The sequence below is a fragment of the Lontra canadensis genome, unplaced genomic scaffold (genome assembly GCF_010015895.1).
Source record: "Lontra canadensis isolate GAN:19392208 unplaced genomic scaffold, GSC_riverotter_1.0 scaffold16, whole genome shotgun sequence".
Lineage (NCBI taxonomy): Eukaryota > Metazoa > Chordata > Mammalia > Carnivora > Mustelidae > Lontra > Lontra canadensis.
In genome coordinates this window covers 26404670-26428453 of record NW_022631010.1, presented here as the reverse complement: position 1 = coordinate 26428453, position 23784 = coordinate 26404670, and the positions used below count along the sequence as shown (strand labels likewise).

General features: G+C 43.2%; 2 protein-coding genes across 8 annotated transcripts in view; both read left to right on the top strand.

Annotated features, from left to right (window-relative positions):
- ACSS1 (acyl-CoA synthetase short chain family member 1) overlaps positions 1-2157 on the top strand; it is a 61211-nt gene extending 59054 nt beyond the window's left edge. For both annotated transcript variants that reach the window (XM_032859349.1, XM_032859350.1), the window contains one exon: positions 479-2157. In XM_032859349.1, coding sequence (XP_032715240.1) covers positions 479-658 — 180 coding nt within the window. In that variant the 3' untranslated portion in view covers positions 659-2157. The remainder of the gene's footprint in view (positions 1-478) is intronic.
- Positions 2158-10927: 8770 nt separating this feature from the next.
- APMAP (adipocyte plasma membrane associated protein) overlaps positions 10928-23784 on the top strand; it is a 45996-nt gene continuing 33139 nt past the window's right edge. For 2 of the 6 annotated variants that reach the window (XM_032859344.1, XM_032859342.1), the window contains exons 1-2: positions 10930-11103; positions 22545-22661. In XM_032859344.1, coding sequence (XP_032715235.1) covers positions 11012-11103; positions 22545-22661 — 209 coding nt within the window. In that variant the 5' untranslated portion in view covers positions 10930-11011. Of the gene's footprint in view, positions 11104-22544; positions 22662-23784 lie in introns of all 6 variants that reach the window. The other 4 variants (XM_032859343.1, XM_032859346.1, XM_032859345.1 and 1 more) reach the window with 4 other exon arrangements.

Below are 23784 nucleotides of genomic sequence, written 5' to 3'. Positions count from 1 at the left end.
ATTTTCAAACACTGAACAAGACAACATTTTCTCTATAGTAGCTCTTACCTCTTATGTCAGCAAAAAGCAACCTTGGGTGGGCCAGTGTATGGAGACGAGTTGCCATGGCATATGCATAGTTCTGTTGCTACTGGGGACCCCTCAGTAATATAGCAAATGGGAGACAGAGGTATCGTCAGTGAAGCAGACGTGGGTATGGGCAGACCCTGCCTGAAGAAGGGCTTCAGCAAAACCCCTAACATATGGTTGATCCTGACCTTTGGGTTGATACTAGTTTATGTCCAGACTGTGGGAAGAAAAAAAAAGAGAACACAGGCCTTTGTGTTCTCTAGGTTTGTTCTGGCAGCTCAGTCATTCATTCCTGAGTCCCAAGTGAGGGTGTCATCCCTGGGGCAGAACCTTTCCTATCCCAACACAATTGGATGCTGCTGGGAGTCTGGGTACCACCCAAACCTGAATGCTGTACCTCTTCCACCAGGTAGTGAAGCGTCTTCCAAAAACTCGGTCTGGAAAAGTCATGCGGAGGCTCCTGAGGAAGATAATCACAGGCAGAACTCAGGATCTGGGGGACACAACCACCCTGGAGGACCCCAGTGTCATCACAGAAATCCTGAGTGCCTACCAGAAGTACAAAGACAAGCAAGCTGCCTCTCAGTGATGGCCTCTAATCAAGACCCAGTGCCTATACCCTAACTGTCCTTCCAGAATGTAGCTCTCAGATTTGCTCATTTCCTACTGTCTCAGAAACAGTCCTCTCCCAGAGCATAACCCATACTGCCCCGGTGTGAAGTCTTTGCTAAGCCCTGCCTTCTTACTGCTGAGAACCCATGAAGAGGTACTATGAGACATGCTTAGCATTTGTTTCCCCTTGTCCTGGATTTAGTTTCCTGGAATGAAAATCACTGTCATCTCCATTTCTGTGTCACCTCCTGGCAGCACAGGAAGGGGAAAAGCCTGGTAACATGTGCCTGCTCAGATGACTGAGAACTAGAAGCAATCATGTTTTTTTCCCCAGATGCTTCTAGATACAAAAGGCAGAAATTTTATTTTTATACTTTTATATTTTGGAAGAATGTACAAATACACACATGTAGTATGTGGATTTACATGCACATGCTCTTTGTAACATTTAGAATTGTGAGAATCTTTTGTGCCTCTGCTCATGGGAAAATATGAAGAGGGTCAGAGGGTACATTTTTAATGTTTGGCATATTGGGGAATCCATATTGGAAATGTTTATACCTCTGTCTAAATATAGCTATCTTGAGAACTTTCAAGCTTGTAGCATCCTTCTTTTTGGGTATATATTTCTATTTCCCTTGGTTTATGTATAATAAAATCTAACTCTTAAAATTGACAGTATGAATGTGCTCTGATTTTAGTTCTAGAACCATTCATGTATTGTTTCTCCAAGCTGTGAAGTGGAAAGTTTTCCCTTTCCACCTTGGATGCCTCTTGGTAGGAAGTCAACATGCCCCAAATATGTGGGGATGTTCAGGGAGGGAAGCCAATGAAAACTCAGTTGACTCCTCATTACGGCACTAATTTGGCTAGATATGGATCCTTGAAAACTGTCCATCCTTCATTCTGTGGTTGGTATGTTCCAAGGATGAGACTTGGAACTCTGAATCAAGTCTCCTTCTCTTTTTTAAGTATGCCTTAAGTCATCTAACATTAACAAGATGATATAAATCATTAGGTTGCAAATTGTTAGGTTGTTTATTTATTAGCTAAGCATGCAGGGGCCAATGGCATGGAGTACAGGTGACAGCAGCCTGCTGAGCTGGGTTCTTGGGAACAGGGAAAGGTTTTCCTTATCTATACCCCATGTTATATGGTGCCTTGCAGCTGTGTAGGTGTTCAAGGGGTGTCTGGGGTACTCAACACCTACTGTGGATCACAACTGTGCTTGCTTCTCTCTGATTAGATGTGTATGCCTATGACACTAACAGGGTAGCCATTAGCTGTAGCCCGCAGATATACTGAGTGATGGTCCGTTCTCTTTTGCAAAGCAACAAGCAGTGCTTAGGAACAGAGACCTGTGGCATGTGCGGTGGCCCTGGTGGACTGTAGTTATGGCACTATTTATGAAATGGCTTGGATATAAACTTGGACAGTGACCAGCACAGTTCAAATAAAGCTTTATTTTGTTCATTCTCTTCTCTCTGTGGTGATATTTTTGATCAAATAATGTTATTGTTGTTGAATATAATCCTAAGGACAAACTGGAAGGGTCCTATTAATTCTAAAGAGAACACTTAAAAAGCCATTTGGGAGGAAATCTATTACAGGGAGGAAGTATAGACTAAGAGCTCACCTATCTCAGACTGTTATTTGGTAAACCTACTGGTGTCTAGATTGCTGTGCTATCCAATACACCAGTTCTACGTAGTTCTTTAGTTATAAGTAAAAAATATATATAGAGAGAATAGAATGGAATAAAATAAAATATTCTGTTCCACAGTGACAGTAGCCACAGTTCACATGCTCAGTAGCCATGTGGCCAGTAGCTACCAGATTGGACAGGATGGACAACAACATTCCCACCATTGCACAGAATTCTGGTGGTGGTTGCTGCTCTGGAACACCCAACAAGAACAAGGAAGCAAAAATGATCTCAGGGTCACAGACTGCCTCCATGAGCAGCACAGGCTTGCCCTGACTTAGGGTTATCCTTTCTCTAGATGTTGGGGGATGAGAAGAGTGGGCAGCTACAGTGAAAGAGGAGACATCCAGTGGTATGGAAACGGTTGGACTGGGATCCAGAGATAGCTAATCTCAGTGTTAAGGGTGTCTTCAGGCCAGCATGACTGACAATAACCATAAATCCCAGAGGCAAATTCTATTCAGATTCAGAAAAAAAGCAGTATGTGATGTTGTTGAAGAATAATTCTCATTTAGAACAGCTAAAAGAAAACAAAAGTTGTGCTCGAAGGGAAAAATTCAGCTATTCAACATTATTTCTAAAGGGCAAATGTCCATATTAAATAAAATAGAAAAAAAGAAATCACGGCTAACATTCATGACATAAGTGCACAGTATTTATCTAAAGAGAGGCCGTGAGTTGGTTCAGGTGAAAGCTCATCCCTGGTTTACTCACCACAGTGAGTTCATGGTGAAGAAAAGGGAGTGTGAATTCTCAAGCAGTTTCTCTGGCCTGATTGGAGAGAGGGCTGTGGAATTAACATGAGCTCTTGGTTGTTGTAGAGCTGACTTTGCACCCCCTGCACGGACCACCCTTGTCTGGCTCCACCCTTGATCCCCAAGCTCAAACCAAAGGTGTGGCCCCTTCCTGCAAGAGCTTTTTTTTTTTTTTTTTAAAGATTTTATTTATTTATGAGAGAGAGCGAGCACAGGCAGACAGAATGGTAGGCAGAGGCAGAGGGAGAAGCAGGCTCCCTGCCGAGCAAGGAGCCCGATGTGGGACTTGATCCCAGGATGCTGGGATCATGACCTGAGCTGAAGGCAGCTGCTTAACCAACTGAGCCACCCAGGCATCCCAAGAGCTTTGAAGAATATCAACTGCATTTTATTTTTATTATTTTATTATTATTTCTTAAGGTGCTTTACTGTTGACCTCTGCATAGTTCTATGAACTGTTATCTTGGATTGGGTTAAGAAGCCTAAATCCAGGCCAAGAGGAAGCTTTCCTGGAGATAGTGCTTTTGGAGGGTGTGGTGATGCCAAATTGAGTTGTAGTGACCTCTAACTGGAGTTCTGTAAGTTTTCCCTTCATCAGTTTGGGAGTTTTGTTGTATAATATGAATAAACCAAATAAATACATAATTTCTGGGTCTGTGAATACCAACCGTCTTTGGTTTTTACAGTATTATTTTTTATTGGCTTGTTTTTATTCATCCCACTTGGGCTCTGTAGGGTTAGATCTGTAGCTTGATATCCATCTTAATCAGTTTTGGAAATACCTCACTCATGACAGGAATCCATCAAAATCCTAAAGGAGAACACCGGCAGTAACCTCTTTGACGTTAGCCACAGCAACATTTTTCAAGACACATCTCCAAAGGCAAAGGAAACAAAAGCAAAAGTGTACTTTTGGGACTTCATCAAGATCAAAAGCTTCTGCACAGCAAAGGAAACAGTCAACAAAACAAAGAGGCAACCCATGGAATGGGAGAGGATATTTGCAAATGACACTACAGACAAAGGGCTGATATCCAAGATCTATAAAGAACTCCTCAAACTCAACACCCAAAAACCAGATAATCACATCAAAAAGTGGGCACAAGACATGAACAGACACTTCTCCAAAGAAGACATACAAATGGCTAGCAGACACATGGAAAATTTTCATCATTAGCCATCAGGGAAATTCAAATCAAAACCACATTGAGATACATCCTCACACTAGTTAGAATGGTTAAGATTAACAAGACAGGAATCAACAAATGTTGGAGAGGATGTGGAGAAAGAGGCACACTCTTACACTGTTGGTGGGAATGCAAGTTGGTGCAGGCACTTTGGAAAACAGTGTGGAGATTCCTCAGAAAATTAAAAATAGAGCTACCCTATGACCCTCTAATTGCACTACTGGGTATTGACCCCAAAGATACAGATGTAGTGAAAAGAAGGGCCATATGTACCCCAATGTTCTTTGCAGCAATGTCCACAATTGCCAAACTGTGGAAAGAACCAAGATGCCCTTCAACAGAAGAATGGATAAAGAAGATGTGGTCCATATATACAATGGAATATTAGCCATTGGAAAGGATGAACATTCAACTTTTATATCAACATGGACGGGATTGGAGGACATTATGCTGAGTGAAATAAGTCAAGCAGTGAAAGTCAATTATCATATGGTTTCACTTGTGGAACATAAGGAATAATAGGGAGAACATTAAGAGAAGGAAAGAAAAAGTGAATTGGTGGGAAACTGGGAAGGGGAGATGAACCATGAGAGACTGTGGACTCTGAGAAGCAAACTGAAGGTTTTAGAGGGGAGAGGGGTGGTGGGATGGGTGAGCCTGGTGATGGGTATTAAGGAGGGCAAGTATTGCTTGGAGCACTAGATGTGGTACACAAACAATGAATCGTGGAACACTGAAAAATAAAATAAAATTAAGTAAATTCAACATTAAAAAAAGAAAAAGGAAATACCTCACTCATTGTCTCCTCAAATACAGTTTTCATCTATTTGGTCTCCTTTTTTGCAGATCCCGAACTTCCCATATGTTGGAACATCTCACCTTCTATTTTTTAGATCTCTTACTGCTTTTATCTCCTGTGTTCTGAAAGTAAAGCCTGAGATGAGGGCCTGCATGTGGGTGATTTGCTTAGGAATGGGACTCTAAGGACAGTGCAAGCAAGTGTGGCATTGGGTCAACCAGCACTTTGAACCACTGCTCCATTCCCCATGACTCAGTAGGGATCTTAACCAGTGTGTCTATGACTCAGTTCAGAATGAGCTGTCTGAAACTCCACATGGCCTCTCAACTTTTTCCTCTGGAGTCTGCAGATGCACTCAGGAAAAAGTGGCTCCTGGCACTGGGATCATCTCCCTGAGTCTCTGTCCCCCCAAAAGCCCTCCTGTCTGCTGCCCTGGTTTATATGTATCAGAGTACCATTTTTATTCTCACTAACCTTGCTCTTTGGAGGGAAAAGAGGAGTAAGGAAAAAAAAAAAAAAAAGGAGCCTCTGTTTCTACACTCTTTTGCTCAGTTGTCCAGATTCCTCTTCTCCCTATCTTAAGGATATGTAGAGAATAGGGGATGCCCCCAAATTTGTTCCCAATCAGCCATGTCAGAGGCAAGCTGTGACCCTCCAAGCGCACCCCCAGGGAGTTCCATCACAGTGGTCTTTGCAGAATGTGAAGGGGAAGTTCCTGTCTGCACTAGTCTTTATTCCAAATAGCAGAGAAGGAGCTGGTTAGTGCCCCTGGAGCTTGCAACAAAGCGTACCAACTATGACCAAGGAGGTGACAAACCAGAGGGCAAAATCTGAGGTAAAGTACACCTAGAAAGAGCAAATGGGAAGAAAGCCAGGTCTGGCTGGCCTAGAACATCATCAACAAACTGGAAAGTACCAAGGAGTTCAGAATGCCTGCTGGAATAGATGACCTGCCAACTTCCTTTGCAGACAAGGTGGAATTTTCCTGGTAAGAGCCACCAACTGGGTAACTGTGTCTAGTCTCCTTGCTAATGCAGACCAAACTTCTGCTGAGCAGCCTTCTGGATGCACAGTCTCATTTTGGGCTGATTCTTTCCCAAAGAAGGACATCACTTCAGCCAAGCACACATCTGTTTATTCCTGAGCCAATGAAACACTTAGCTTTTATAAATTTGCACAAAAAGGCAGAGCAGAAATTGTCCAAAGGGAAATAACTGGTTGTTTTCAAGAAAGGGTTTCTGGATGTAATGAAATGTAATTAACGAGTGACCTGTGTCAACCAGGATACGTCAGTGCTAAGATTCCCAAGGAAACGATGGAGCAGATGAGCTCATTTCTCGACAGAGGTAACAATAATGAATGTCCAGGTCTATGTAGATGCTGACTGGTCAGTGTCTTTCCTACTGAGCAACTTTTCCTACCAAGTCAGGGTTGACCCTAAGAATCCTCATTAGGGTAATTAAGGCACTTTTCTCCAGTCAGCTTACTAATAATCCTTATCTCTCCCCTTGCCTACTTCTCACTAGGGCAGACATCATTTGATGTGCCATCCCCACCCTGCTCATGCCTATGCCACCTAGTCTCCTCTCTCATTCCTCCCTGCTCTGAATAGTCAGTGGAACATGGGACCCGGTCCTCTAACCTGGCAATTGGACGTGAGCATCTCACCAAAGTTGGGAACATCAGAGTCTGCTTCCAGGAATCTGGAATGCAGATAAAGAGTTAGTTAAAGATAGATAAAGAGTTAGTTAAAGATATCTGCAGATAAAGAGAGTAGTTAACTGGTGGGACACCTGAAATGGAAGGTCATGGAGAGCTGGGCTTGAGGCAGTAATTGTCTGCATGGGCATGTCCAAGCAGAGAATGCTGGCATATGAGATAGGATGCGTTTAGGAGCAAGCACATACTGCTCAGTTGACCGACCTTGGATATACAAGGGGTGGTCTTCCTCATGTAACCCAGAAACCCAGGGGTACATGGTTACTGGCAAGAGTCAGCAGTCTAGGTTTTCTGTTCTCATAGTGTTGTCTTCTAGACCTCAGGGTGATTTTCCACTGTTACAAAGATGCTACTGCCATTCTAAGTATAACTCTGGGGTCAGAGCAGGATAAGAAATAAAAATTTTTATTTTTGGAAAAGCAAGAACATTTCCTAGAGGCTAAAAGAAACCCGAGATTTCTCCTTTTAACTCAAGGCCAGATTGTAGCCTGTGTCACTGTATTCAGCTCTAATAAAAGGCATCAAGGACAAAGACAGACAGTCCCATAACAAGGCAAGTCACCAAATCACACAGGGACAAGAGACAAAACACAGTGGGGTACCAGGGAGGTTGAGAAGAATACTGCTTCTGTTTTTCCAGGTTCTTGTACCAGTTCCTGTGAGGCTGGGTTGCACTTTGTTTTGGAGTTCCATGGGATATCCCCATATCCTTCTAATAAATCCCTCCCTCATCTTAAGTGGATTTTTGTGAATGTCTGTGTCTGGCAACTGGTTGATCTCTAAGATAATTTTCTACTCTAAACAAGCAATTCTACATTCTCTAACTTTATGCTCTCCACTGTCCCACCTGAGCTGACACCAGAGCTTCCCATTCCAACACAACAACTTAGCTTGAAATCCTGTTTGGAGCAGGTCACTCCCGCTCTCCTGGATGCAGGGCGGGAAGAAGGGCTCTCAGTCCATCGCTGTTCTTCTTCACCCCTTTAGAGTGTCTTTTAGATGATTCTTCTTCCTTTATTACTCATAACCTTGAAATCTACCCTGGTCACCCTCTTATTGATCAATCCATAGACACCCCATGCTTCCCTCTTAAGCCTGTTTCTTGTCCTCTTCCATCCCCTCAACCTGTCCGTTATAATCCTACTTAACCAAGGCCTGGTTCACTGGTCACTTCCTCCATGAAATCTTCTCTGGGCACTGCTACCTGATGGGACTTGCCCCTTGTGGCCCTCAATGCACTGTGTAGTTCCTCCATGGCCCTGTTTTAGATTGGTTATTATGCTAATCTTCCCTCTGAGATTATATATGTTTGCACTTTGGCTTACCTTATTTCACCTTTGTTTTGTCACAGCACTTGGCTAAGTGCCTGAAAGGCTTTCAAGAGATATCTACAAAAGGAATGGAAACAGTATAGGATAGGGAAAAAGCACTGGACTAGAAATAGGGAGCATTCCCTATGTCCACTGTACTGGACACAGGGAAATAGGGAGCAAATAGAGAGCTAGTTTAAGCCATGAGGCACCCTACTGGCTGCTCCCTCAGCATCACTGTCGCTCCTTCCCTGCTGGCAGAACCCTGATTTGTTGAGATAAATAACTTCCATGCGGGTCAGAGTTTCAATGCAAGTGAGCTTCATCCCCACTCTCAGGGTGCATGAGGGTGGCTTCTGGTTGGTCTAACCCAGTGGTTTGCAGTCAGGGGCTATTTTGTCTCCAGGGGATACTTGGCAATTTTCAGAGACACTACTGATTATCATGACTAGGTGGGATTCTACTAGCATCTACCTGATGGAGACCAGGGATGCAGCTAAACATCCCGCAATACACAGGAGAGCTTCTCCCTGCCACCCCCAACAAAGACTTATCTGGCCCAAAATATCAGTGGTGCTGAGGTTGATTAACCTGGACTAACCAATTACATTGTTTCCATCTCCCTGCTGATAACTGGGTGGCAGCTAGGCTACAGCCTGGGGAGATAACTGAAATAAACCACGATAGGCAATGTGGATCTCACCATGAAAAACGGTACTTAACTGTGCCACCCAACACAATCCAAGTTCAAACCCTCTAATTTAGCTCATTCAGACCATTTTCTCTGAGACAAGACAAGCTGATCTCCCAATAACTCCACTTGGATTCATGTGTTCCAGGTAGGACCATGGGCTCCCCCCACAATGAATCTCCTAGTTTATAAATTCTGGCCCATCTCTGCCAAGACCATCTGTTACAAACACCAGCCCTAACCCCTCAAGGACCTTCCATAATCCTCCCATTTTTTAGGTGCCTCACAGGTCCTCTGGTTAATTTCTTTGCTACAGCAAGTTCAATAAATGTAACTTCTTATTACTATTACTTACAGGTATGTTCCTGACTGTTTTGATTGGTGGGCTTTAATGCTGGGCATGGAATACAAATAATTCTAAACCAATAAGCTAAATCCTATATTTGGGGTATGTTCAAAGTGGCTTAGACACAAAGATATTCTGCTTAAGAAATTAGGGGAAGAGTTTTCAGCAATGGTACTTGAAATGAGTCCTAAATGACAAAAGTTATTTTGGCCAAGTGGTGAAGGAAAACATTTTCACAGGAAGGAATAAGATGGACAAAAGCAGGGAGGCATAAAGTTAGAAACAACAAGCAATGCTGAGTGTCTAAAACTCAAGAGGGAAAAATCCAGATAGGATTATCCTGACAGGGCCAGATCATGCAGTGCTGCCTGAACTATCCTGGATCTAACAGCTATCCTGATTGTACTGGATAGGAAATGAAGTAAAATATTGCCAAGGCCTTAATTATATCCCTGCCAGACCTGGTAATCCTTGCAGAACTGGATTGATATGAGAGCTCTTCACTTCCCTCATGCTGGTTCTTCATCTCTTACCACAGTCATGTGGGATTCTAGTGCCCCCTAACACTAGGAACGGCAATGGCATGTTTGATCAGGAAAGGTTTTAGTTGCAATAAGCAAATTAATTAATACTTCATTTTGAACATGCCTTTTCTAAAAATGATGCACAGTAGTGGGATATGGTTCCCTCTGCCTGGAAATCCTGTTTCTTCTCAAAATCCTAGTCATTTCTCAGGTCTTTAATCCATCAAATACTCTTACAAGATCATGTTACTTCCCTGTAATGCAATTTTTACATTTCACATTTATCTTTTTGATGACCTGATTAAAGTCATCTCTCACCAGTTTAATTTCAGTGACGGAGCTTGTCTATGGTTTGCTCACCATCACCTCCCAGCACCTAGAGATATACCTAGCTGATTAAAATATTGTTAAATGGATGAACTGATGATTGCTTTGTGCTTTCTTAGACCTTATGTTGTAATTAATGATTTCTATATACCCCGCTTTTGCTTCCAAGGGTAACCCTTACACAAACCTTATCAAATATTCTGTTGTAGCAAAAAGATTTAATATTCAGTGGCCTTAATCTAAAGAACAGCATGTATGTCCCAAATTTTCCCCTTAAAGGGATCTGTTTGTAAAAGGTCATATGATTTTCCGGTGAGCATTACTGCCCTCCTAGCCTCCAACCCGTTATTTAACTTATTTATTTATTTATTTATTTTTACCACGCCTATACGAACCAGGCTCCAATGCAACTCGTTATTTTTTTTTATTTGTTTGTTTATTTATTTATCCCGCCTATACGAACCAGAACCAGGCTCTTTGTCATTTAACATGCAGTGCCACATTCTACCCACACAAGCGGCCACCACCTCAGCCCAGCGCCGCCGATGTGCACGTTCACCCGCCTACCGACTGCGGGGGTTCCAACGCCAGCAGTGAAAGGAACGCAGGAAGCGAAGGGCTGAGCTGGAAGTGCCCGGGGTTAGACCATCCGCGATCTGGGGCTTCAGAAACGTCCTCACTGGATCAGGGCCCACTTCCGAGCCCCGCGCCTGGCCAGGGACCTCTCCGACCTCTTCCCGCTCCAGGTCGCGGAGAAGAGCCGCCCAACGAACGCTCTAGAGAGGGCCATGGCAGCTGACGGAAGGAGTGCGCCAATGACGTCACTTCCGCGCGCAGCCGGGGTGGGGCCGAGGGCGGTGCGTGGCCCGGATCGGGGCGGGCCCGGGCGGGCCGGGGCGGGCCGGGGCAGAGCTTGTACTCCTCTGTCCGGGTTAGTGACGGGCTTGACGACTGAGGGGCTCACACCATGAGTGAGGCGGAGGGGTTGCGGCAGCGGCGGCCCTTGCGGCCACAGGTCGTCACGGACGATGGCCAGGCACCCGAGGCCAAGGACGGCAGGTAGGCCGGGTCGACCCTCTGTATCCACTAGGACGGCAGTAACAGCAATTGGGTAAATGCGTTGCCAAGCGCGCTGCAGGCTTCATCCCATTTACTTTCCCGGGCAAAACTCATTTTATGGGGGAAAGAAACAGGCTCCCACCAAGCGGATGCACCTGCCAGGTCCTTGAGGCCTGGGTGCACCCTGCGCCCAATTTCAGCAGTGTTCCCTGGTTCTTGCGGTCCTGAGACCGCCTCGCTCCACATCTGCCCCTCTCTGCTCCTCCTTCCTTCCCCAATTTACAGAGCTGTGGCTTCCTCGCCTTTCCCAAGCTCTCTCGCCCCCTCCTTCCTATCCTTCCTACTGGCGTACCCAGTCCCCCGGGGGAGAGCCACCTTGCCACGGTCCTAGGTCTTCCCAGCTCCCCGCTCTCCCTGTTCTGAAAGGAAGTCCGAAAGCATGCTCGGGTCGCGGCTCCTGTTTCCGCGAAGAGCTGGACTCTGCACTGGCTCTTCTGCACCTTCCCACCTCTCGCTGTGTGACCAGTTTTCACTGTGGTTTTCAGGAAAATGTAGAGAACAGAAGTGACATTGTTAAGCAACTTTTGTGAGAATTTAGGCTTGCAGATTTTTCCTGATAGGGATGGAGAAGCGTAGGAAACTAGTTGATGCCTACCTAATTAAAAAGCAGAACAAAACAAAACAAAACCCTCAGATTTTTGGCCTTCACGTCTCTGAACCTTCCAGAATTTGAGTATACTATGTTTTGTTAGCTAAAACTGAAGACATGCATTAAAAAATATAATACTTACACTTCCCCCTTTAATTTTGTCTCCTGAGTCTCATAACTGTACATTTTTAGGGAGGACCAAGAGGCCTCCTGCACACCAACCTCAAAGTTGTGGAACCGATTGACCTAGAAGTTGATAGAAATATTGGAAATATTTACTGGTGTGCCTGGGGTTGTGGTACATAATGAGGGCTAGGTTTTGTGGGAGCAGACTGAATATTCACTGATGATAATAAGAGGGCCACACTTGAAGGAGAGCTATCGCAGAAAGGAGTGTCTTGGTTTTAGAAAGGCAATTTGCAGAGAACATAGTTTGGTGATATTTGACTCCTAGATCCGGTGGGAAGGTGAGTAATATGCTGAATAAACTCAGGTTTCCAGAGACGCAGGACTTTCATTGCTAACCCTGGGCAAACCAGGCCAAGTTGGTCACTTTACTGATTGTGGATATTGTGAAGTCATGGTCTGCTGATGACTGAGGAGCCTTTTAGAATGGACATGCATGGACTGGCATGGCTGCACTACAGAAACCATGAAAGCAAGACTTGCTCGTGCACTTGTACATGGGAAATGAAAGCGCAGCTGGCTCTGAGTTTGCCTTGAGGTGGAGTGTGGTGAAAACCAGGGCGTATGGCACCTGAGAGCACTTGTTGGATGGACCCAACTCTCAGCTGGGCTTCTCTGACACTCCTGACCACATGATAGAGGGGCAGATTTAATTAAATTGTTTTTCAGTTTCTCTGTGGGATTTCTGACTTAATGGCAGGATGAACTGGATGTTACAGAATCACCATCTGCTGCTGTTCTTTTCGACTGTACCTTTTACAAAACCGTGTGTATTTAAGACATTTTCTTGACTTCTCTGTCCATGAATGTTATTCTTATTTTCCTGTATTTCTCTCTTTCTCTTCCCCATTTCTATGTATCTGTAATAGTCTGTTTTTTCAAAGTGAGTTGTCATTTTTTCTACATTTATTATTGTAACTCTATAGTTGTTTTTCTTATTTTTCTGATGCGATTCTCCCCCCCTTTTTTTTTTCATTTCTTTTGTGATCATGTCTAGTACCTCACTGTTTTCTTGATTTACCTTAAAAGTTGAGGATTCACCATAAGGCAGGAGAGCATTGTGTATAGTGGGTGAAGTAAAGGAATCTGAAGGAAGGAGAAATCTGACAACTATAGAGTAAATTTTAGATGCGCTAAGTAGGAAAAAGAAGACCTTGAATGGTATGTTCTTCAATCAAGAGAACAGAAATAGGACGGTAGATTTTAGTGGATGGGACACTTACTGATACCTTAGCTAGTCTCCTGACTCTTGCCATGAAATGTAATGTTAGCTCTGTTTGACAGCTGAGGGTACCTAAGTCTATGGGAGTCAAGTGGTTTATATAAAGTTAGAGTAATGGAGTCAAAGGAGAAGCAGAAATGAATGAGTGAGGATAGCATTGGGAACTGGACAATGATTGAGAAGGGTATTTTTAAATTATGCTTTGGAAATAAGGTTTTATGCCAAAACTCTTGAATTTCTGTATTTAAGTTATACTGAGGAATGTGGTCATTAACTCCTTTTCTTCAGTGTGGAATATAGATGAGCTATGCACTTTAACATACTAGTGCAAACTTTTAATTACTGTTATTTGGCATCAATTTCTCCAAATGCTTTACAAACTCTGTCAGAAGGATTGCAACACTAATACTGTTCCTTCTCTTTTGGAACATAGTTCAGTCTGGGAAGAGAGAGTAGCTGTTTAATGTCTCTGTGTAACTGTTAAGGATTGAAGAGTGAGTACATTAAAAATTTAACAGCTTTTTCAGTAAACTTCTAAAGGATTTTAAGCTAATTAAGAATCCCTACTGTATTCATTTTCCTTTTCCCTTTTTAAGACTGAAGATTAAGGAAGGCAGGGTAGAGAGACAGATGGGGCCATCATGAAGTTGTGGTTATGAGGAGTCAGGAATCAGTACTTCTCAGCCCTCCCCTTGGATGTGTGTTTCAAATCATTCTTTTAACTTGTTTCTAACTTATTTTCAATGCTAAAATGAATGAAGGCATCTATAGTCAGGGAGCCCCAGTGTAAAGGAATGTGAGAAACCAACAAATTCAAGGTGCAGTCAGTTAAAAGACTGGGCTTGCTGCTATTTAACTTTTTCAGGTTCAGGGGTCACCTTGACACCTGGGGCTCTGGTCCATGGATTTGTGACTAATAGGTTTTTTTAAAAAAACACAGATTGTTTTTGATCTCATGGAGCCTTCAGTCTATGACTCAAGGCCCTGATGTCCTGTATGCAGAAGGGGATGGAGAACACCTTTTAGGTTTGCCTGGTGAAGTTACAGAGGATTTTGTAGCACATGGCTGAGCCAACAGTTATTGCCAGCTCCTGTTGCATCACCATGATTGCTCTCTTGGGCTTAGAAATGTAGGAAATTTCAGGGTGCAGATGTCCTCAAGGAGGTGAGCATCACTTTGGGCTCTCTAAGAGATTGGAGCAAAAAAGTTGATTTCCCAAACTGCATCTGGGAGGGAAGTTGCCAGCCTTCTTGGATGTGTCAACACAGATTGGGAAAGAGAATATGATGGGAATGTGCAAGTAGAGAGGGATAAATGGAGTGTCCTTTATTTAAGTTAATGTGAGGCAGGTGTGCAGAGGCAGGGGGCAAAGGTGGAGGAAAGGCAGAATTATAGGTGACTGTGAGTTTGTAGGAATGAACCTTGGGCCAAAATAAATGTGCCCAGAGCTTAGGTACAGAGGTTCCACTGCCAGATAGTCACAGACTCAGATGCCTCCAGAAGAGCAGCAGTCCTGCTACCTGTCAGTTATGGAGCACTTTTCTTGTTCCAAACCCTGGTCTTAGCACTGCACATACATCCATCACTTGGTTTAGTTCTCAGAAAATCCTGGTGTGTTAAGGTCTGGAGCAGGTGTGGGGCCAGGAGAAGAAGAGCATGTGTGTCTGTCTGAGGAGCGGAAAGTCCTGTGTACCTGCCCTGCAGCCTTAGGTTTCATAGATCTCTGCTTTTTCAAGAGAAGCTGGAAACCCATATTTTTATGTGAAATCTCCTTGCTTTTCAGTCATGGCAATTAAAGCCTTTTTGTGGAGTGACATTTACAGTTTAGGCTAGAGCTTTGCTTTGAGCTCTGGGCATCACATTTTAGGGGGAATTTTTACAAACTCTGAGACAACCAGGAAAGTTCTGCAAGCCCCACCATCTGAGGGACTCCTGCAGGACTGGGGATGGTTTGCCTGTGAAGGATGGTGTGATCTGGGAAGTCAAGGGTTTGCTCTTCCTGAGGGCACTCATCTGGACCCAGTCAGTGCAAGCAAAGGGAAAGTGTCTATCTTAGAACATGTTGCATGAGGTGACCCAAGCAGCCAATGTCCCCCATAAAATAATTAGGGAACTGTTTTATGCTGTAACCTTCATGAACATCCGTCCTGCACACTGGCCAGCACTTCCCTGGCCTTTAGGGCCTGTGGGATCTGCCCCTGGCCGTGGGCCGAACCTGTTCCACCAGCTTCCCCTCACTTACCATGCCTCAGCCTGCCTGCCTGCCATGGCCATTCTGTCTCTGTGGCCAAGGTTTGGGAATGGGGGCTTAAACTTAACCCCTTAAAGTATGTGTTCTTCACTCATGCCAAGTTCTCACTGAGTCCTGCTGTTACTTCTGCTTGCATTCCTCTGCCCCAGGTGTTTGAGATTTTCCTACCTTCACTGAAGTCTCTGTTCAGAGGTCACCTGCTTTTGACCCCTATTGTGGCCAGCCCTCGCCCTCCTCCTGTCCCTGTGTTTTTCTTTGTTGTACTTGTCACTCTCTGGTATCTGCTTATTTATTAGAATATATAGAGGACAGGAAACTCTCAGGGCCTTGGGTAGTACCTGGCACGTGTGTGTGGTTGATTATTAAATGCTGTGTGTGAAGGATTAAGTGAGTTGAAGCTGTGCTGTCTGATGTGGCAGCCACTTGCCTTATGTGGCTATTTAATTTAATTGGACTATATTAAAAATTCAGTTCCTCATTTGTACAATGTAGGGAGTTTGAGGGATTTGGGGGCTGATCAAGGAAAAAAGATATGGATATGAGGTGGCAGTGGCACACACAAGCTTTATTGGGTGACACTTGGACAGATTTGCATGTGAGAGCATTATCTGATGGCAGGAGAAGGGCCCCAGTCCAGAAGGGGAGGTTAGTGAGGAGGATAAGAGAGCAGCCTCCTCTATCTAGGTGAGTCTCTGGGTCAGAGAGCTCCAGGGGCAGCAGGAGCAGCTCAGGGCCTTAAAACATCCAGGCCCTGTCTTATCAATGGGTGACTGCTGTTGGTGAGATTTATAGAGTATGCAAAACAGGCAGACTCTAAATGGCTAAAAGTTTGCTTGTTTGGCTATTTTTAAAATAACCTTGTCTATAAAAGTTTGAGTTTGGTGCTGGTGGGCCTATTGAGCTAATGGGTCTCAGCCTGTAGTGAGCAAATAAATAGTGTAGGGCCAGTACACAGTGGCAGTCTTTGGCTCATGTAGATAACATGCTAGCCCAATTCCAGGTGCTCAGCTGCCACACCTAGCTAGTGGTTGCTGCATTTCTGTCATTACCAAGAGAGTTCCATTGGACAGCATTGCTAAAGGAGTTTAAGTGGTTGTTTGTAAAACTTGACCATAGAACTTTCCAGTAGAGGCTGTGTCTCATGAGCAGCCAGGGGGATGCTGATGGATATTATCACTCAGTGGAGAGTTGGATGAGGTTGGTGGTATCCAGCTGCACAGCAGGGACAACTGGGGAGCACAAGAAAAAAGGCTCCCCAGTCCCACGCTGGTTTGCCCAGTAAGAATTCCTGGGCCTTGTTGCCCCAGTCATCTGGTGTAGGCAGTCCAGGGACTGACCACATTTGGGAGCATTGGACTGGGTGGCCTCTGAATTTTTCTTCAGCTTTTTAGACTGTGATTGTAAGAGGGCATTCACTAGAACTCTGGCAAGGATTGGCTCCCAGTGTCTGGCTGCCTTTCTAGTTGGAAGCACCCGCTTTCAGTCCTGGCTGGACTTTTTCTTCTAGGGATCAGTGAGCCTTTTATTATTATGTGAAGGGGTAACCAGATGTTCAAGCAGCATGTCACAATCTGTGAGTTGGATTACTAAATTTAAGATTTTAAAAAATGTAAGCTACAGTGTGGTATAAGAGTGTACAGTATAGGAGTCTAAGACAAATGAGAAGGATGTGTTTTATGTGGAATCATGTCAGGTAAGGAAAAGGTAAAGTAGCATTTTGGCCAGTGTCACCACTTATGTTACTGACAGCTCTGTGGTGAAATATTTTACAATTCAGTTTCCCCTAAGGGACTGCACCTCTCCTGGGCTGGGGAGGTGGGGGAGGAGTGATTACATCAGCCCACTTTCCAGGACATGGACTTCCTCCTTGGACCTTACCCAAATGATTTGTGCAGTGTAGCCTCACCATGTGCCTCTGTATTTATCTCTCTTGGGATTCTGCTTGTAAAAGAACCACAGGGTCAGCCATTCCTGTCAGTTATACTTGTAAACAGTCCTGCTTTACCATATAGATACTCTGTTATTTCTGTTGTATTAAAAGACTTTAGGCCACTTAAAGAAAATCGCTTAAGTTACAGCATCCTAGTCTCAGAGTGGCAGTTTGCACAGTTGGGTCATTGACTTTTTTGTTTGTTTGTTTGTTTTTTTAACAGGATAAAATTCATGTATTTTTTAAATGTCCAGTTCATTGGTTTTTAGTATATTCACAAATTTTTGCTAGAATCACCATAATATAAATTTAGAACATTTTCATCACTGTTAACACTTTTAAAAATTGAGGTGAAATTCACATGACATAAAATTAACCGCTTTAGAGTGTATATAGTTCAGTGATATATAGTGTTAGGCAACATGTTCTAGTTTCAAAACTTTTTCATCACCCCATAAAAACATCTTTTATCTATTAAGTAATCACTCCTTATTTCCCCCTCTTTTTTTTTTTTTTTTTTTTTTTTTTAAGATTTTATTTATTTATTTGATAGACAGAGATCACAAGTAGGCAGAGAGGCAGGCAGAGAGAGAGGAGGAAGCAGACTCCCCGCCGAGCAGAGAGCCCGATGCGGGGCTCGATCCCAAGACCCCGAGATCATGACCCGAGCTGAAGGCAGAGGTTTAACCCTCTGAGCCACCCAGGCACCCCCTTATTTCCCCCTCTTACCCAAATATCTATCAGGGAATGAGTGGATAAACCACTTGTGATACAGGCATACTTCTGAGAAATTGTGTGTTCAGTTTCAGACCACTTTTATCTTAATAATATGAGTCAAATGAAGTTTTTGGTTTCCCAGTGCATAGAAAAGTTGTGTTTATACTGTACTGTAATCTGTTAAGTGTGCAATAGCATTGTGTCTAGAAAACAGTGTACATACCTTTACATTAAGTTAAAAAATAATTTATTGTCCAAGAATGCTAACTGTCATTTGAGCTGCTGACTGATCAGGATAATGGTAGCTGAAGCCTAAGGTGGTTGTGGCAGTTTCTTAAAGTAAGATACATTTGACATATCGATTGGCTCTTCCTTTCACAAACAGTTTCTCTATAGCAGGTGATGCCGTTGATAGCACTGATATGACTTCTTTCAAAATTGGAATCAATCCCCTCAAAATCTGCCACTGCTTTATCAGCTAAGTTTATATGCTATTCTAATTCCCCCATGGTCATTCCAAGAATCTTCACAGCCTCTTCACCAGGAGTAGATCCCATCTCAAGAAATCACTTTCTTGGCTCATCCATAAGAAGTGACTCTTCATCTGTGAAAGTTTTATCATGAGATTACAGCAATTCAGCCACATCTTCAGGCTCCACTTCTGATTCTGGTTCTCTTGCTGTTTCTACCACATCAGCAGTTACCTCCTCCACTGAATTCTTGAACCTTAAACTTGTAAAAAAAAAAAAAAAATATGCAATGTCTGTGAAGCACAGTAAAATGAGATATGTCCGTATATACTTACAATGAAATAGTACTGAGTCATGAAAATAAATGAATTACTGATCCGTACTGCAGCCTGGATGAGCCTCAAAACATATGCTGAGTGGAAGGAGCCATTCACGGAGGTCACATATTGTATGAACCCATGTGTTCGAAATGTGCAGAATAATGTCATGATCAAGTTGTTCTGAATTTTTTCAACTCCGGCCCTGAGGGCTGTAGGTCCTCTCTCTGTCTGCTTGTCCATAGTAGGTGGCGTTGTTAATGGTGACTGCAGCTTTAGGACCAGACCTGGCCCTCTGTTGTGCTCCTCCAGTTCTGGCAGTGGGCTGTGGACACAGTTGTCTTTTTCTGACCACTTTTCTCTTTGAAAAGTAGAGATATACATAATTCCACCTAGCTAGCTACCCACATGAAGCATGTTGCATGGCATGTTCTTATTGTCATTGTTTATATCATTCTTCTTTTCAGACCTCTCAGCAGGTTGCATCAGCCTGCTGTCATGACAGTTTCGCAGCTGATCTATGCCATATGTGCATTTTCATGCACTGTGCTCTTGCACACTTGAGTGGCATCAGTCAGTTAGTTGCATTAGAAGACTCTGTGGCCCTGGAGATTGGAGACAGGGCTGGGAGGTAGAGGTTGGCCTGAATTTTCTCTTCTTAGGGATCCCTTCCAGGAGCCTGGGCACCCTTGGCCTCTCCCAGCCAGGTCTGTGGGATGGATCACCTCCTTTCCCAGGTAGCAAAAGGGAAAGGCTGGCGACCTGACATTTTGCCTGGGTAGGGTTTGGGCTCTGAGCCCTGTGTGAGTGCAGAGAGGGAAGTTAGGAAGAAAATTCATTTTTGAAGGATTATTAGAAGGAAGATAGATACAGAATAGTGTTCTCATTACCAAAGGGGGAAATGTCAAAGGCAAAAGGAAGTGCTCAGTGCTACTCCCTATACTGTCCTGCTCTGGAAGAGAAAGGAGAAGAAACCAGACTGCACCTTCCACTCTGCTTGGAAAGGGCCTTAGCTCAGCATCCTGGCTCATCATTTTTAAGTTCTGCTTTCCACATTGCTGCAGGATGTAGTATAATAAGGATCTGCTCTCCTTCAGCTTCCAATAACTTGTTTCTGACATCCTTGAGAGCCCTTATCAGTGGCGCCTTCGGTGTCTGCTGTTCCCAACGATTTAGGCATCCTCTGAGATGATGTACATTTCCTCTACCATGCTCCTTACTGCCTTCTGAGTCCTGGCTAGTAGAGTCTTTAGCATTTGTTTTTCTGCTAAGTCTGTTTAAGGAAATCTGGACAAAATTTTCTATCCTGCTTCTCAGTATTTTTCCTTCCTCTATCTGCTGCTCAATTCCAAAGCTACTTCTACAGATTTAGGTATTTGTTGCAGGAACACCCCACTTCCAGGCAACGAAACTAATTTAATTAGAAAACTAGATTAGTTTTCTATGGCTGACATGACAAATGACCCCATACATCACGGCTTAAACAACAACACTGGATGAACTTGCAGTTCTGACTTTAGGTAGTCCCTGTGCTGAAGTCAAGGTGTCGGCAGGACTGTGTCCCTTTCTGGAGGCACTAGGGGAGAATCTTCTCCTCTCTCCTCTTTTTCTTTCCCTTTGCTTTTCATTTCTACCGTCAAAACAGATGCTTTATTTTCTGCCATTTCATTTATTAAAATCATGCATGTTTAAATTGGGCGGGGCATTGAGGTTACAAAACCCTGTTACATAGTGGGGAGCCCATGGTGAAGAAACCTGCCTGAAGTGGCATAGCTGACTGTTGAGGAAGTTAGAGCTGGCCTTTAGGCCCCACATTTCTGTACTGTACCTGGAATCAGGTTTATACAGTGGAAGGCTAGCCTGTCAAGACTCAAAACACAGCCCTTTGATGAAGTGTTTGTTAAGTGTGAGTCTTGATTTTTTTTAAGTCAACTTTTTTTTTTTTGGAATAGGGAAAGATTCTCCACCTTAGGAGCACATGATTTTATTTGCTTAAAGTTAATCTTGATGTAAGTATATAATAAATTTGAATGCACTTAAAGCAAGTAATGATCCTATGAAGTACCGAAGAGGCTAAATGTGCTGTTTACCACATGAGTAATGATGTCAGTGAGGATCGTTGGAGAGGTATTTTAGTTACCATTGGTCATTTGTCCAAAAACATCACACAAGATTCCCAAGGCAGCTTTTAGATCTTCCCAAGGCTTTAGTAGTGATGACTTGGAATTGTGATTGTGTAGATTCTTTGTGAGTAACTGTCAGTATTTGTCAGCCCTCTAAAGGTAGAGAGCTGAGATTTGCTTCTGAATTCTTGAAGGTGTGGTGTGATTGGCAAAATGACTGGAGAATCGGACTCTCAGCAAGTTGTATTGTGTTCTCTTTGCTTCATGAATTTGTCTTTCTCTCTTTTATCCACCAAAGCTGGGGATCTTAGAGACCCATAAGACTGAACGTTGCTGCTTTAAATCCATGTACTAGGAAATAGTGGCTTTTGGTAAACACATCTTCTCTTGTAGACGGGTGTGTTTGCATTACATCATTGCACTCTTTATTCCGTTTTTGTGTTTACCAGTTCTTTGATTTGTCCTCTTAGAGACTCCACTAGAGGATTGAAGGTTCAGCTTATCAGACTATCTGGCAAATAACTGATAAGACTTTCCCACACAGCTGGAAGATTAAAAAAAAAAAGAACAGAAGCATGTTTGCCAATCATAGCAAACAGTCCTAAAGTTTCATCACAAGCTACAGAGGTCAGTGGTCTCACAATGAGACCAGGCTAAAGGCCTGCTCTTGCTTCACAGGCTTTGAGACAGCTGGGCTTGTCCCATCTCAGCCGCTGCTGATCACCTTTGTATATTCCATCTCTGGCAGCTCCTTTTGTTTTTTTTATTATAATTTATTTTTATTTTTTTTATAAACATATAATGTATTATTAGCCCCAGGGGTACAGGTCTGTGGATTGCCAGGTTTACACACTTCATAGCACTCACCATAACATATACCCTCCCCAGTGTCCATAACCCCACTACCCTCTCACTACCCCCCTCCCCCTGGCAACCTTCAGTTTGTTTTGTGAGATTAAGAGTCTCTTATGGTTTGTCTCCCTCCTGATCCCATCTTGTTTCACTTAATTTTTTCCTACCCCCCACAACACCCACGTTGCATCTCTACTTCCTCATATCATGGAGATCATATGATATTTGTCTTTCTCTGATTGACTTATTTTGCTAAGCATAATACCCTCTGGTTCCATTCATGTCATCGCGAATGCAATATTTCATTTCTTTTGATGGCTGCATAGTATTCCATTGTGTATATATACCACATCTTCTTTATCCATTCATCTGTTGATGGACATCTAGGTTCTTTCTATAGTTTGGCTATTGTGGACATTGCTGCTATAAACATTTGGGTGCACATGCCCCTTTGGATCACTATGCTTGTATCTTTAGGGTAAATACCCAGTAGTGCGATTACTGGGTTGTAGAGTAGCTCTATTTTCAACTTTTTGAGGAACCCCTATGCTGTTTTCCATAGTGGTTGCACCAGCTTGCATTCCCACCAACAGTGTAAGCGGGTTCCCCTTTCTCCGCATCCTCGCCAGCATATGTCATTTCCTGACTTAATTTTAGCCATTCTGACTGGTGTGAGGTGGTATCTCATTGTGGTTTTGATTTGTATTTCCCTGATTCTGGCAGCTCTTTTAGTGGCCGTGTGTTCCGAGTGACCTTCTTGATGCTGGCTGTCTCCCTCACCGTTCCCCTTCTTGGAGCCATGCTGCTCCTGGAGTCTCCCATAGACCCACAGCCTCTCAGGTGAGCTGTCCTGGTCATTCTTGGGAGGGCTTGCTTCGCAAGGGTAGGGTGGGATAATGTCTAGGATACCCAATTTTTCTGAAAGGTAAGTTACTAGGAAAGAGAGATATTTGTGATTTCTTTAATGCTTGAGTTTTGTATGGAATCAGATGTTACACAATATATGAATGGTATTGTTCGTAAGATTTCAAAAACAAAAATGAAAAACCACATATAAAACCCAGAAAAATCCCAAATAAGAGAAGTTTATGTGTTAATTAACATGAATTCATTTGAAGTGGCAAAAGCACACACAAAGGTTAAGTTACTTTGTTTAAATTTTGTTAAGTACTGATTTTTTCAAAAGCCTTATGATTAGTATTCTGTTTTTCCTAAGTTACCTCTCATTGGTGGGCATCTATGAGTATTGTAGTCCGTTATAACTTGAAAAAAATAGTATTTACCTAGGACCCTATGAAATGTATTCACGTTTTTAATTATAGTAATGCAGAGCCAGGCTCTTAATGGTGTGATGATTTATGACATTGATTTGAGCTTATGCCAAAGGGTTGTGCAATCTGGTTTGACAAGTAAATTCCCCTTTGCTCTTGAACTTTCCAGAGATGTGAAGGTTTTGGAAGTTAATTTAAGTGAGTTTAAAAACTTCAGGCAAGAACTGTGTCCCATTATAGAGTGAATATAACATTGAATAATGTGTAAGTGTTTTATAAATAAAAATTAAGGTTTTATGTTGTACTCAGTTCACTGAGAATGTATTCATCATCTAGAATGCTTAAGGTAGGTAGCTGAATACAAAGATACAAAGAGGACACAGTTCTACCTTAGAGTGACATTTGTATACAAGAGTCAACTTTTTCTGTTGCTGGATTTAGAATTAGTAATGTATATGGTGCTGTTAAAACATAATTAGCTTGCATAACATTGGGATTGGGTGAAGGCCTAGGCATTGTAGACCCATGACAGTGTTGACTTCTAATTCCTGGTGTGTTGGTGGACCTCTCCATGTGTCTTCTGGCTGAGCTAGGAGCAAGGGCATACTTGGTGTCCTGCCTGGTGGGAAGGCTCTCAGGACACGTTGTGGGTGATAGGGGTTCTCCCTTGCTAAGCCTTGTCAACATGTAGA